Source organism: Ochotona curzoniae, unplaced genomic scaffold, assembly GCF_017591425.1.
Source record: "Ochotona curzoniae isolate NIBS_2020 unplaced genomic scaffold, NIBS_Ocur_1.0 contig_1302, whole genome shotgun sequence".
NCBI lineage: Eukaryota > Metazoa > Chordata > Mammalia > Lagomorpha > Ochotonidae > Ochotona > Ochotona curzoniae.
Window position 1 is genome coordinate 15905605 of NW_024465035.1, and position 16093 is coordinate 15921697.

The window sequence follows — 16093 nt, forward strand, 5'->3', positions numbered from 1 at the left end:
CAGACCAAAGCCTGGACGCAGAGGCCCGGCTGTCTTTCCCAGGACACTAGCAGGGAGCTGGTCTGGAGGTGGAGCAGCCTGGATTTGAACTAGCGCACATCACAGGCAGCAGCTTTATCCACTTACACACAACACTGGCCCAGAAAATTATATAGTTTTTTTAATTAAAGGAGATTCATACAAGGCAAAAACATCAATGCAGGCACAATGAGAATGAGCCAATCTAAAGTTCGACAGACAACCTAAAGCATAACTAAGGTAAATCCTGGTGGGTATGCGGTGGGTAGCTTTTGAAGCCATCCTAGTGGGTATGCGGTGGGTAGCTTCTGAAGCCATGGTCCTCAGAGATGAGCAAGGGTGGGCGTGTGAGGAGGAAAAGAGAATGAACTTGACACTGAGTGGCCACAGGACCTTGAAGAGAAGTGTGGAAAGAAAGGGACACAGAATGTGGTAACCAAAAGGGTAGGAACAGGAACCTTCTCCAAACATTTGCTGGCCGTCTTGCTGAAGGGCCCCTGCACTTGCGGGTCTTCGACAAGACACTGCCACACACTACCTACCGGTACCAACTGAGCACAGGACCTGGGCAGTCCAGTTTAGCTGAATAAGCACACGGCTAAAAGCAGTGATGTCACAGGAAGGCGAGAACAGGACAGGAGCGAAGGCTTTGGATGAGTGGCATCCAACTCTGATGTGCTCAGCACTCTGTCTACTGGGAACAGAAGGCTCTGCCCGTACCTCCGAATACTTTCCTCTGTAGCTGCTCAAGCTTCGTTCCATCCTTCGTAAGCGCTGAATCAACTGTTCTTTGTTGAGACTGTCCGAACCGCCAAGGGCGTCCTCGGCCTCACTCTCCATGTCAGAGGGCGGGTCAAAGGCAGCAGGGGAGCTGTCCAGCTCAAGCCGATTCAAGGACTCCCTGGACGAGGTTCGCACCAAAGACTCTTTGGACGAAGACCGGAACAGAGATTCCTTGATCGGACTTCGAAACAGAGACTCCATGGAAGGCACCCGGAGCTGGAGCTTCTGTGCGAAAGACTGCGTGTCACCTGACTGCAACCAAAACCAAAAGGAGCATGAGGGTTCAAGTGCATACACGTCATCTCCACCACCCCCAGCCACACTAGGAGATCCACGCTACATACACGGCATTGTATGTAACACACTGCTTTCTGAAACAGTGCGGGAGTAGGCATCAGAGGCCGGGGGTGCGACCCTGCACCAGCTTGAGAGATCTGGAAGAAGCTCCTGGCTCCTAGCTTAGGATCGGCTAAGCTCCAGCCACTATGGCCACTTGGGGAGTGAAGCAGTGGACAGAAGATCTTCCTGTCTGTCTCTCCTCCTTTCTGTAAATCTGACTTTCCAATAAAATTTTTTTTAAATAATCTTTTTAAGAAAACAGAATTGAGACTGGGCAAGCAGCAGAGGAGGGCGTGAGTCCCGGGCCTCCTGCACCCACTTGGCAGACCCGGATGTAATCTGTCTCACCCTGAGAAGTTTCCCTCCTAAAGTTAGATTTAGAACGTAATGTAAGGTTGCTTGTGGCCATTTGCATACCAAGTTTTATCCGGCTATGCGGGTTTGGTACAGAAACGTTTTCTCATTTTTCAGAAGATCTAAATCCCGCTTCAGTCAGTACCCAATCTAACATTAAAAGCCATTTTTAGTGGGTGAATTGCTCTAAAGTTTAACCTGCCAAAGCATGGACTTCTCAGATACTTTAATGAAAATTCAATGGACACAAAACTGATGCAACAGACACAAAACACGATGCAGTTATTTTCGATTGTAAACTCCATCTATTTAATGTGCTTTAATTACAAATGTGTGTAACAACAAATTTCCCCCTCAAAATGTGAGTCAGACTTCAAAATATCCTCCCTCGGGAGAAAACAGGTTAGCCCAAGAGAAGGTGGCCCCTAGTGATTTAGTAGGTGTTATTTCATCGCTGTTAAAAAGCTACGAGGAAGCACAAGAGCCATCAGAGTCCAGCAATTCACCCTCTGATTTCTTAGAAAAGTGTTATTAGCAAACACACACTGCAGGTGCTTCACGAGAAGGTGAGTGACAGGCGGCAGGTGTTGCATCCCGCCAAAGGGGATGCGGAAAGCGGCGGGAGGACTCACCACACAGCCACTCTGGGGTTTAGGCTCTTTGGAGGAATCCAAAGCAAAGATAGTGTATTCAGAGAGAAAAGCAGGCTCTGCTATCATCCCGGCTAGTAGCTGTCTCATTCAGGGCAATCCAAAACAAAACACAAGACGAAAAACAAATCATCATGGCACGTTGCAAAGTGTTCTCTTCGCACAGCACGCCTAACACCAGAAGGGCCCTCACTCGCCCACCCCCTCCCTGCCCCCAGCAGCAACAGCAAGCTGCGGGGGGGAGGTGGGGGGAATAAGTCAGAAATGCAGTTGAGTTAAACACGCAACATGAATAAATTCTCGAGCTATTCCACACGGTGTCGTTTCTATGGCTAACGGGGCATAACAGACATCTTACACTTTCAAGGAAGCAAGATCTTCTACGTGTTCTTACCACGATAATATAATGGTAACAATGATGCCAACAGAGTGGGGGGAACTCGGGGAGGTGATGGACAGTCCATAGCTTTGATGGTGGTGATGGTTTGAGCCTGCAGAAAGCCCCTGGTCCTGGCTTTGGACTGGCCCATGCCCAGTTTTGGCAGCCACTTGGGGAGTGAACCAGCAGGTGGAATCTCTCTTTATTGCTATCTCTCCCTCTGTCTCTCTGTAACTGTTTTTCAAATTAATAAACTTAAAAAAGAAAAGAACGGAGAGAGATTATATATCATGATTAAGTAGGACTTACTACCGGAATGAAAGATTAACATCTGAAAATCCTTTAATACGACACACCATATTTAACAGAATAAGAATTCAAACACCATACACATATCAACAGACACAGAGGACATAACAGACAAAATTCAAAGTTGCCTCATCATAAAAAACATTCGGCAAAGAAAGAACAGAAGGGAATAGCAATATGATTAAAAAGTTACATGGGGGCCCGGCGCAGTGGCGCAAGTGGTTAAGGTCCTCGCCTTGCACGCCCGGGATCCCATATGGACGCCGGTTCTAATCCCGGCAGCCCCGCTTCCCTTCCAGCTCCCTGCCTGTGGCCTGGGAAAGCAGTCGAGGACGGCCCAAAGCTTTGGGACCCTGCACCCGCATGGGAGACCGGGAAGAGGCTCCTGGCTTTGGATCGGCATAGTATCGGCCATTGCGGCCACTTGGGGAGTGAATCATCGGACGGAAGATCTTCCTCTCTGTCTCTCCTCTCTGTATATCCGCCTTTCCAATAAAAAAATAATAAAAATAAATCTTTAAAAAAATAAAAAGTTACATGGAATTGCATGAAAAAGGAGAAAGAATAACCAAGACATTCAACAAGAGCAGAGTAGAAAGCCATGACTACAAGATCTACATGACCTACAAGAATTAATGGAAGATGAAAATGATATTAAGACTCATCGTGCGGGGGGCCAGCAATGGTGGCTTATCAGCCTAATCCTCCACCTGCAATGCCAGCGTTGCTCATGGACACCAGTTCAGGTCCCAGCTGCTCCCTGCTCGTGGCCTGGGAAAGCAGTGGAGGATGGTCCAAGGTCTTGGGATCCGGAACCCACAGGTGAGATCCAGAGAACATCCTGGCTTCAGATCAGCTCAGCTTCAACTATTGTGGCCATCTGGGGAGTGAACCAGTGGAATAAAGACTGGTCTGTCTCTCTCCTCTCTACAAATCTGCCTTTCAAATAAAAATAAATAAGTATCAAAAAGAAAAGACTTACAATACCAAATCAAAGTGAACAACACAGCAACAAAGGAGCAGATGGAGAGCTCAGAAACAAAGCTACTTAAAGATGAACTACTGATTTCTGTACAAGCACAAAAAAGTAGTGTGCAGAAAGATCTGACATCGCACAGACACACGACAGGACATGAACCCTGACCCCTCACACCATCCCGAGAGATCATTTCTGGGTGGGGTATACATACATCCATCTAAGTGCGAAAAGCAAAACAATACAGGAAAACCTTCTCAGTGTCAGAAAACGATTCTTTTAAAGACCTTCATCCATGTATTGGAAAGGCAGAGACACAGAGCCCCTATGTACCGCTTCACTCCTCAAGTGCCTGCGGTGGCCTCAGCTGGGGTTGAGGCTGAGAGCTGTGAACTCAAGCCAGATTTCTCATGAGCACGGGTGGAATCCAATCACTGGACCCACCACCTCTGCTCCCAGGATGGACATGAGCAGAAGCTACCATCAGAAGCAAGCCAGGCACTGCAGCCGGGCATTCAGACACAGGACACAGGCCTCTACATGCCAGGCAAAAACCTACCGCGGGTAACTCCCCAACCCCCACCACAACAGCAAAAAACACTGGCCATAAAATAAAATATTGATATACTGGAAAAAATCTTAAAACTAAGAATTTTTGGCTCATCAAGGAATACCATTAAGATAATGAAAGACAAACCAGAATGAAAGAATACATTTGCAAGATACAGACCCAAGAAAAACTTACAGCCATGTTATATAAAAAGAACTCATACAAATTAATGAGAAAAAGTTAACCCAAAAGAAGAAAAGGGCAAGGCACTTAGCATAGCCTTTTGTAAAAGGATGAATTGGTGATCAATAAACAAGTGAACAATGCCCAATCTTACTAATCTTCAGAGAAATACAAGTTAAAGCACAAAGGCCACAGCACATTACCAGAACATTGAGATTTAAAAAAAAAAACAAACTATAAATGCCAGGGCGCAGGAGCAACTTGCATCAAGTCCTTGTGGGGAGGAAAATCTCTAGAAACACCCTGGGGAACCATGGCTGCAGCTCCTTCCAAGCGGGCAGAGCAGCTCCTTCCTCTGAGCCAGCACACAACCAACAGGAACCAGAAGAAACGCAGAGCAGCCAAGCACTGGGGACAAGCCAACGTGTCCATCGAGGAAGGCAAGAGGCAAATACTACCATTCCAGGATGGTGGTGCTCCCGCTGGGAGAGGGAAGGGAGCACTGAATTTCCAATGGTGCCCCTTTTCCTGACCTGGATGGTTGGAACACAGGAATCCGCTTCATGACAAGTCATCAACCTATGCACTTACGTGGTACCCTCTCTAGTATACCTGGGTTATACATCACAGGGAAGAAATGAGGTTTAAAAAAAAAAAAAGAATTTCGGTGCCAGCTCCTAGCTACACGGAAGCAGTGACGGGACTCCTCAGTTTTTCACTCACCAGTCTGAAAATGCAGGACTTTCCCCCATAAGATGATACATTAAACAAATTGTTATTAAATTATTCTGAAAGTTTTAAATACTAAATGCGGGATATATTACTCTTTCAAAGAACTTAGAACTAATCACATAATTAATAGAAACAGTATGTAGGAATTATATAACTGACCTGTCAAAAGCACGAATCACATAATTAACAAAAACAGTATGTAGGAATTACATAATTGACCTATCAAAATCACTGCCCATTTGATCAGCAGCAGCGTTACACTACATTCCAGAACAATTCCACTTCTTCTGAGGGGGATTTTTAAGCAGAAATTTCGAGCTTACCTCTCTGTTGGGTGTGCCTTCATCAAGCTGCTCTGTAAATGAGGAGGTCCTGGTCCTGGTTCTTGTTGGTGTTGAAGAACCAGAGGGAGCCTAGAGTGAAGAGTTATTGCACAGATTAGAAGGACTGACATTAACAAGTGCACTATGGACAGGGTACTTCCTAGTCCGGGTCAAGCTCTGTGACTCAATGAAATGCAAAGAGCAGACACAGGACAAAGAGTAAAGGAGAACGGTTCTATGGACCAGCTGCAAGACCTGGATACTTACTCTGCCCTTGGCCTGACTCTGCCATCAACCAGAACTGTGATGCTAGCTAATTTTTTGAAAGCCATGTCTCTTCACTTATGAAATAATTGTGATGGTAACAAAATAAGGATAATTTTAGGGAAACTGAGGCCAAGGGCTCTAGGCTTCTTTGTACTATCCCTGGATCTGCCCAAGCTGCACACACACTGCTCTGGGGTAAGAGCTCACCACACACATGCAAACACACGATGACACACTTCTGCCTTCCAAATAAATAATTTTTTTTTTAATTCACAAGAAATTCAATAAACCTTCTTCTACCTACAGCCACAGTCTTGCAATCAGGCAGGTCCAAGGTTGTTAAGTGTCTCCAGGTTGTCACTCTGAGTGGGAGGAGCTTATCAGGACAGATTTCACAGCTTCATGTCAACTCTAGGAACAGGGTTACTGAGGGGATAGAAGAGTAGAAGGTAATTAGAAAGGCAATACCAGAATAAAGGAGCTATCTCTTGACCGACCACCTCTCTGTCACTCCAACATTAAGAAATCTTTGAATCATTAATTCAGCTATCCAAAGATCTGGAAGTCAGGAAAGGGCTACCCCAGAGAGCGACCCCCCAATCCTGCGAGAAACATATTCCACTGTAAATTTTCGAAGCTGGCATGACATCCTTAAGCTTGGCTTCACACAAATCTAATCGGCCACTGAGCACACCCAGGAGCCACCAGAAACAGACAAAAGCAAACGATGGAGCTCACGCAGGGGAACGAGAGCTTCTAGAACACCCTGCCCTCAGAAAAGGAGCATTGCGTGGAACAGGCCGACCTGCTGGCTTCTCGCTCCTCCTCTGCAACTCCAAGTAAAGGGCACGCTAAGGAAAAGGCCCTGCACGAAGAGCCGAGAGTACTGGAGCATGTGGCCCGGGGCGCAGCCACTGCGGAGTGTCTGTGTCTGATCCCCGGTTCAGTGCTTGCTACTGGAGACCCTGGAACACAGCAGCAATGGCTCGAATAACCGGGATCCTACCACGCATGTGTGAAACCTGGATTGAGCTCCTGGCTCCCAGATGCTGACCCTCCGCCCCGGCCACTGTGGCCATTTGGGAGAAGAACCAGCACACAGCAGTGCTCTTTCCAGCTGCCTCCCAAACAATTAAAAAAGGAAAAAAGAAAGGACTTAGGTTCTTCAAACCACATTTGAGCTCACTAATCCTCCCAACCATTAGAAATCTGTGAAGTCAGACTCCTAAGCTATTTGTCAAGAAATGTGATGGCCTGTATCTAGGCTCACAATTAATGCTTCCCCACCACTTAAATAAGGACTCATCACAAGTCTCAAGTCAACGTAGAAAAAAACAGCATGGTCACTGTTTCAGGAAAACACAGCAAAAGAAAAGCTGCTGCAGATGGCAGAGGATGTAGGGACTGAAGAGAGAGGAGTTAAAGAATAGTTTATTGAGGGGGATCACGAAGAGAAGGGCAGTCTGGGGCAGCTATAGGGCAAATGCAGCCCCTGCCAGGATAACCAGATAGACCTGGACTTTCTCGAGAAATACTGACTGACACTCCAGACTGACTTAGTGCCCGTTGACCCCACAGAGCTTGCGGTAAGCTAAGGGGCTGCCCGGAGCCTGCATCCATCTCCGTGTACCCAAGTTCGAGTCCCGGGAGCATGCTGAGATGCTGCAGATGACGGCTCCCCTCCACGTGGGAGACCGAGATTCTAGGTTCAGCTTCAGCTTGGCCCATCCCTGGCTATTGTGGGCATCTGGGGAATGAAAACAGCTGATGGAAGCTTCTGTCTGCTTTGCAAATGAAAAACATAACCATCTTGTGCGTCAACTCAGAGCTTGTAGTCGGCAATCTGAGTTTTTTATCTTCTTGTCCAAAAATTGGGAATGATGGCACCTGACCTGCTCACCTGTTTGGTTGGTTGTGTTTGAAAGCAGCTGTAACGGCAGACCACATGCTTATTTAACAGGGTTTGCAAGAAAGGTAGGTCATTGTCATGGGTTTGAGAGACAAGTATTTCCAATGGGAAGTTGGTGTATGCGACGGTCTTGTGGCTGCATACAGCAAATCATTCCAAAAGAGCAAGGATGGGGCCCAGCACAGTAGCCAAGTGGCTAAATCCTCCCCCTGGCAAGCACCAGATCTCATATGGGCACCAGTTCGTGTTCCAGCTTCTCTACATCCCATCAAGCTCCCTGCTTGTGGCCCAGGAGTTCAGCGGAGAATAGCCCCAAAGCAAGGAAAAGGTATCCAAGGTTTATTATTCCCAAGACCACATTAGTTTTCTAATGTTGCATAATAAGTTGTCAAACCTTCAGGCCTCATAACCGGATACGATGGCACAGCTGTACGGGTCAGATGCTCCGTCAGTTGTGATGCTGGAACATCTGGTATGTCAAACACCTGCTTCCAATGCATGGTCCTCTGATTCCTTCATCTACCTCTGTAGTATTTTTTTTAATTAGATATAAACTACTTTTCTTTAAGATTTAAAAAATACAGAGTTGACAGAGAGAAGGAGAGACAAAGAGGTCTTTCATCTGCTGTTGACTAACTCTGCAAACAGCTACAACCGCCTGAGAGCTGGGCCGCTCAGAAACCAGCTGCTTCTTCCAGGTCTCCCACATGTGTGTAAGGGCCCAAGCACTTGGGCCATCTGCTGCTGCTTTCCCAGGCCACTACCAAAGAGCTGGATAGGAAGTGGAACAACCAAGACTCGAGCTGGCACCCATATGGGATGTATGTGCCTGGCTTCTGTCTTCATCCTGATCTCTCTCTCTCTTAATCTCTCTCTCTGTGTCTCTAACTTTGAGAAAAAGAAAACACATCTAGTATTCTCAGAGAGGTAAAAGATTTTACATGTAGAACAAGAACCATGCTATGACAAAAGCAAAAGACAGCAGGAACAGCCCTGAGAAATTGTAAAGTAAATCAATTAAATGTAAAAATCCAAAGGAAGACCAAAGCAAAAAAAACAGCTCTGAAATGGGACAAAAATATAGAAGATAAAGGGTAAAAAGAGAGAGAGAGAATCTATCCATCGTGTACAAATGCCAAGCCACTGGAGTTCCAGTGGGAAAGACAGCAGAGAAGAGGGAGGGAAATAACGATAGACTGTCTACATGTTTCCTTGAACTGAAGCACAGACATCTCCCTCCCGACACGGCCACCAAGTTCCCAGCACAGTGCACAAGGACAGAGACACCAGGGCCAGCACTGTGGCCCCACCTACAAGCACCGGCATCCCATATGACCTTGGCTCCACTCTGACCATAGGAGTTAGTGTCCCAGCCGCTCCACTTCCTGTCCAGCTCCCTGCTGACGGCCTGGGAGAGCAGGGGAGGATGGCCCAAAGCCCTGGGACCCTGACCCCCACCTGGAGGTGGGGAGGTTTCTGGATCCAGATCAGATCAACTCCAGCTGTTACAGCCACTTGGGGAGTGAACCAACAGATGAAAGATTTTTCTGTGTCTCTCCCTCTCTCTGTTAATCTACCCTTCAAATAAAAATAAATTAAAAAGAAAAAGAAAGAAAGAAATCCACATCAAAGCATAAGTGTCATGAAATTTCAAAAAAGGCATAGGGGAAATGCCCTAAAGACTCAGAAAAAAGAACAGCTTTATACGTTCCAACAGCAAGACTGCCAATGCGGAACAATGGAGCAAAGTTTAAAAGTCATCTTCCTTAGCAGGAGACAAATACTCACTGTCTAAAATGCATACATCAACAAACAGCAAAGCTATAAAAGTTTATTATTTCAACTTACAGAATTAAATACCACGGGAATAAGTAATGTTGAGAATACAGACAACAGGACCAGAGGATTGGGGCACACGACAGTTTTCTGCACAACTTTTTAACAATCCTTTCAGTAGTACTTGGCCCTTAAAACTATATCAAGATACACTCTGATAGAAATAAAATTGTTTTAAATTTTAGTTAAAAATTATAATCACTTAACATGACCTACACAAGATATCCAGAAACATTAAAATTAGATTATAAGATAATCTTTCTCACCCTTTCTCTTCCAACTGCTGATAATGAACGAAAAGTAGAATGAAAGTCTAACCACTTCAGACATTATTAATAGCATATTTCATATGAATCATACATATACAGTACATGCTAATAAAATTAACCAAATGTTTCTATCAAGACAGAAAAAGAAATGTTTCTATCAAGACAGAAAAATTTATTCATCTAAGAGGTTTCAGAAAAACCCAGTGTATGAGAATGAACAAGACAAAAGGTAGGAAGAAGCAAGAAACAGATCAACTCAGGATTACACAAAACACAACTCACTGGGGAGACTAAGGGACAGAAACGAGTCGCAGATAACTACCAGACACGTGGGTCTCCACACCACGTGACACGAGATACAGAACGTGAGAAACTCAGGTGACTCGAGCTTACGTGGAACGCACCTGCACACTCTCAAGAGACACTCACATTCCTCAGAGACACTGCAAGTGGCAGGACAGGCTATGTTAAGGACCTTGTTTACCACCCAAGGTTGGAGATGACCTCCAGGGTGACATAGGCGGCAAGGTGGTTCTGGTTATGGCAAGCTGAATCCCCACCCAAAGAATGCGTAACTGATGAGAATCCCTAACTTACGAGTCAAATACTTCAGAAGATGAACTTGTTATACTTGTAGAGAATGATAGTAAAGTTTCCAGTTGAGGACGGCCAAAGCCTTGGGGCCCTACACCCATGTGGGAGACTCAGCAGAAACTCCTGCCTTCTGATGGGTTCGACACCAGCCATTGCGGTCACTTGGGGAGTAAACCAGCAGATGAAAGATCTTTTTCTCTGTCTCTCCTTCTCTCTATAAATCTTCCTTTCCAAGAAAAATAAATAAATCTTAAAAAAAAAAGGCAGAAAATGCATGGTGAGCACTGTGGTGCAGTGGGTTGCCCACTTCCCCTATCAGAGTGCCAATTCACCTTGGCTCCACTCTGACCCACCTTCCTACCAGTGCAACCTGGAGGCAACAGACGATGATCCACTCACATGGAAGACCCACATGAAGTTCCTGGATCCCAGCTCTGGATTGACCCAGCCCTGGCTCTTACAGGCACTTAGGTGGTAAACAAGACGTTAAAGATCAGTGTCTTTCTTTCTTTCAAGCAGATGAGAACAAACATTTCAAAAATACATAGGTTAAAAAAGTTGAAAAAGCGATAAGTTAACTAAGGACCTAGAAGACATTAAAGAGCAAAAAGATCATTAAATTTTCTAAAGAATCGAAGGCAAAGAGTTTTAAACTGGTAGAGAAATTGAGGCAAAGCCAGCCATAACTGAACATACACAGAATCAGTTAGGCCAACTTTTCCCACAGGGAAAACAAAGTCCCAAGTGGACAGCACTATACCGAAACACACTGCTCTCAGGCAATGAATTCAGGGGCTGGGTAACAAACAGGTACCAGGGGTCAGTTTTCTTCAATCCTGGAAAAAAAAAGCACCTGCCACATAGGATGCACAACCTACCTAGAGCGCCAACAGTGGCAGCTTGTATCACTAAGCAGCAGGGAGACCCTGTATGCATACAGTCACAGGTCACATGACAATGTGTAAGTCAGGGCAGACCAACCACAAGATTCCCAGGAGATTACATGATCCAGTGACATCAAAGCCAGTGGAACGGTATTCACACAGCAAAACAGTCTACTGACATCTCTCGGTATAGCGACTTAGTGAACAGTGGTATAGTGATACTAACTTAGGAAAAGAAGTTCTGGTGTTCCATCGCACAGCAGGGTCACTATTCATGTTGATAACAAGATGTATATTTCTTTTCAGAAGACAGAAGATGGGTACACATTTGGCACAGCAATCAAGCCACTGCGTGGAATGCTCACCTCCCATATCATAGTACTTGGGTTTGAATCCCAGCTCTGCTTCCGATCCTAACTTCCTGCTTTAATGGGAACCCTCCAAGGCAGTAAGTGCTGGATCCAAGTCTTTGGATCTCTGCCACTCACGTGGGGGATCTGGATGGATTTCCAGGTCCAGGTGCTGTGAGCAATTACTGAATCAGCAGATAGAAAGCCTCTGCCTGCCTGCCTTTCTAATAAATGCATAAATCCTAAAATGAATGCACCATAAAGAAGCCATATTTGAGTTAGATGTGTTTACTGTGATTTTAAACACTACACAATATACATGTTATCAAATCTCTCTGGAATACCATAAATGTAATGGCTTCTAAGGAAAAGTTGAATTAGTTTAGACACAGGGGCAGGTGGTTAGCCCAGCGGGTAGGCTATTGCCTGGGACACCCACCGCCTGTCCCAAGGGTCCCCAGTCAAGCCCTGGCTCCAGTTTTGCTCTAGCTTCCTGCTAATGTGCATCTTTGGACAACGGTGGCTCAAGCACTTGGTCCTCCGCGGTGCACGTGGAACACCCAGACTGCGTTGCAGGCTCCTGCCTGGGCCTGGCCCAGAGCCCTGGCAGCTGCAGAAACCCGATGAACCCACAGACGGAAGACAGCGCTCACCTACTCTCTGCCTTTCAAATGAAATGTGAAAATAAATTTTTCTTAGAGGATAAAGATGGGGAAAAAAATGTAAGCTTTAGTTCTAAAAATAAGCTTCATTGAGCTCAAGAAACTTTTGGCAGCATGATACCAGCAGGGGCTTCCAGAGGAACTGGGGGTCCTGCAAATTTAACCATGTCAATGGAGATTCTTTTTTCTACACAATCAAATGGAGGAAAATGGTGTCCTTTGGAGAACAAGGAATGAAAAGCAGTCAAAAGTAGCTGAATCGGGGCTTTATAGCACATGCCTAATTATTTCCCACCAAAATTCTCTCCAAATTGCCTTTATTTCTTAAGAGAAATGTGTAGCTCTCTCCAAGGAAGCCCTCCCAGACACTCTTCTGCTAAAGCTTTGGCTAATTTTCTCAAAACAGTCTCCCAATACACCACTTAATATGACAGACCTCTGTCCTCTAACTCTGCCTTTTCAAATAAATATTCATGATTTGTACTCAAAATGTCCGACCTTGAGTCATCCAGAAAATAGTGGACTAATCAAAGACCCTTTGCTTAGGAACACAGGATATGCAGGGCATTTTGTAAAAGGCATGCATCTTTATTTTGTTTTGAACTCTGACAATAATCCAGAACTCCTCATTCCTGGAAGAGTCCAAATACTAATGATCTGGAACCCGAAGAGAATCAAATTTCTTTCAGTAGTTGATCTATTACATTTCATTTTCAAGTTCAGGATAAATATATATATATCACCTAAAAGAAATGCTGTAATCTTATACACACAAGTGATTTCTTTGACCCACAGGCACTGCCTCAGCAAAAGCTTTAAGTTAACATCTTAGCTTGCAACAGGCTTTACTATCACTACTGCTAAAACACAACCCCTTTAGGAGTTTGCCATGGTGGTACATAAGCCTAGCCTTGTGCTTCCCAGTACCAGCATCCCATCTGGGCGCAGGTTCACATCCCGGATGCTCCACTTCTGATCTAGCGCCCAGCTTACGGCCTGGGAAAGCAACAGAGGATGGCACAAGTCCTTGGGTTCCAGCACCTACAAGGGAGATTCCTGAGTCCTAGTTTTGGATCAGCTCAGCTCTGGTCTTTGCAGCCATCTGGGGAGTGAACAAGAGACAGAATCTCTCTCTCTCTCTGTCTCTCCTTCTGCCTCTGTAACTTTGACTTTTCAAGTAACATAAATAAATCTTCGGAAAAGAAAAATCTCCTTGTTAATTCATAAAAGCGACTCAATTTCATAAAGAAAACCTAAGTGCTGAAACTGAGGAAGACCATAGCCAACACCCACCAGTGCTTCAGTGACAACCTTCTGAAGCTATTTTCACAATGGGTCTATGCAAATATACTAATACACATATTTTTTTCCTACAAAATAGGATGACAGTCCATAAGTTATGTTTAATCTATCTGTCTTTACACACATTATATTCCTGTGTGACACTTTTTGGGGGGACTCCAACACTAAGCGCGCAAAATTAGGCAAGTTAACAAGTCTCCTGGGCCTCACTCCTTTATCTGTAGAGGAATAAAGTGGTGTCTACCTCGTAGGTCAAGGTGAAATCGAATAGTCTGTGTAAGACACCAAGAAAAATAATGTTAGGCATACAGTCAGGAGCCAATAAACGTTGGCCTCTTTTTGCAGCTGCATAATTACCAAGTCCCTGTTAGAACTTACTTAACCAGTTCTCCGGCGCGGAACATTTATAGTAGCTAGCTTTTCATCAATTACAACACTGAAAAGGGGAGTGGGGGGAAATCCATGTAGTTAAATTCACAATACATCATCCTTTTTCTCAGAACAATTTCTAGAAAGGGAAGGCTGAACCAACAACTGCAGGATGTATGCATGTCTAATCGTAAAGGATTCAACTTCACTGCTCTGCCCATTCCCTCGCGGTCTTCATCTCTACCTGACATCTAAGGTGCCTTGGTTCCTTAAAGAACCTCCACTGTTTACACTTTCGTCATCATTGACCCCCAGAATAAACAAGCCACCAGGACCCCGTCTTTGTCGAGCACAGCTCTACTCTATATGAGCTGAAAATCTGCAGACAGATTCAGTTTATATTTTCAGAATACGCACAGTGTGGTAGCTACTTCAAAAGATAAAAGCATTCAAAGACTGCAGCAAGTTTTTTTTTTTTTAAAGAAAGAAAGAAGAATCTCCTTTCCTGGAGCTGTAGGCAAGAACCAGAAAACCCCAAACTCAAGAGAGATTCGCTCCATCAGGTGGGATCCGAAAAAGATCAGTAAGAAATCTAGCCGAAACCGTCAATCTCACTCTTTGCAATCCCACGCTGCTTGCAACATGCTTAGGGCTTAGGGGACTGTCTCTACCGAGAACACACCCCCCTCTGCTGGAAACACATCTGAGACTCACTGTGCACCAGGCAGGGGCAAAGCCTGAGGACAGGCATCAGGCCGGCCGCTCTCACAACGTTCGGCTCAAGTTGTGCCAAGGGACACCGACTCGTGACAGCCCCGGGCACTCTGCACACCGGGCATGCTGCCACCACTCCTGCCAGCCAGCAGCCTGGCCCTCATCCCAGGCACCCCAGTTTGGAAGCGGGAGGTGGGGGGTTAGGGGGACGGTGATTTCACAGTCCTGTGGGACCCCGGCCAGTGGACACTCCAGCTCAAGTTGAGGAGATGCCTGTCATGCAGGTCAGAAACTACCCCCGACTGCCCTCCCTCCAGGGTTGGGGGTCAGGAATCACGCCAGGGTAGGAAGGAGGCCCTGGCACCCATCCTCGGGTCACGATCAAAGGTCAGATGGCACGAGGGCTCCTGCCACTCCTTCCAGGACCCTCCTTCTGGGTTTGGGGAGAAGCCGGGTCAGGGGTCACAGAAGATCCCAGCTCGGTCCACGCTCTGGAAGGGAGGCCGGCGGCCGGAGATCGGAGGTCGCGGGAGACCACCCAGCATTCCTCCTTCCCTCCCCGGCTCCCCTGCGGGGCCTGCTCTGGGGGTTATCCGGACACCGGGGACGCCGACAATCCAGGGCCACCGAACCTGAGTGGGAGCCAGCGCCTGCTGCAGCTGCTGCTGCTCCTCGCTGATCTTCTGCTTCAGTTTCTTGAACATGGCGCAGCGCGGGTGGGGGGGTCCTCAGCGTGTCCGAGACCCCAAGTGGGGCGAGAGCCCGTGCAAGTCCCGGGCCGGCCGCGGCGCCCTCGGCTTCTCCCCTACACCAGGGACGGCGGGGGCCGGACCTCGCCGCCGCCGCCTCCTCCTCCCCGGGCTCGCGGGCGGATCGGCGCACTCGCCCTGCGGGTGTCGGCGTCGCCGCCGCCGCGTCTCCTTCTTCCGGGTGCCCGCGGCTGCCCTCGGCCCCCCATGCAGCCCCGGCGGCGGCGACAACGGCAGCAGGTGAACGGTGCGCCCAGGGCGCCTGCGCGGTCTACGTGGAGCTCGGCCGGGCGGCCTACGGAAGGCCGGAGAGGACACGGCCCGTGTGGACGGCGGCACATGCGTGCTGGGCCTTCTCGGAGACAGGTCCGAGCGCCGCACGGATGCTCACCTGCCTGCAGCGTGGGCGCTGGCGAGGGGTCGGCTGGGGAGGGGCGGCGAGCGCAGCCAGCCTGGCAGGCCCACCGTGGGGGGAGCGCGTGGAATGTGCAGGAAGGGGCGAGTAGGGGAGCGCGTGGAATGTGCAGGAAGGGATGGGGGGAGCGCGTGGAATGTGCAGGAAGGGGCGAGTGGGGGGGAGCGCGTGGGAATG

General features: G+C 47.2%; 1 protein-coding gene across 1 annotated transcript; it reads right to left on the reverse strand.

Annotated features, from left to right (window-relative positions):
- Positions 1 to 360: 360 nt before the first annotated feature.
- On the reverse strand, positions 361 to 15704 carry LOC121145434 (golgin subfamily A member 4-like). The gene is made up of 3 exons (XM_040964276.1): positions 15385 to 15704; positions 5597 to 5686; positions 361 to 1053 (listed from the first exon to the last, which is right to left on the reverse strand). Exons 1-3 carry the CDS (start codon positions 15454 to 15456, stop codon positions 553 to 555), a joined length of 663 nt encoding a protein of 220 aa, XP_040820210.1. The 5' UTR covers positions 15457 to 15704; the 3' UTR covers positions 361 to 552.
- Positions 15705 to 16093: the final 389 nt, after the last annotated feature.

Excerpts from the sequence above, each read along its gene's own strand:
- LOC121145434 (XM_040964276.1), bottom strand. The coding sequence starts at position 15,456 with ATGTTCAAGAAACTGAAGCAGAAGATCAGCGAGGAGCAGCAGCAGCTG. Across the intron at positions 5,687-15,384 it reads AGGCGCTGGCTCCCACTCAG|GCTCCCTCTGGTTCTTCAAC; the intron begins GTTCGGTGGCCC and ends TCTTCACTCTAG. Across the intron at positions 1,054-5,596 it reads AAGGCACACCCAACAGAGAG|TCAGGTGACACGCAGTCTTT; the intron begins GTAAGCTCGAAA and ends TTTTGGTTGCAG.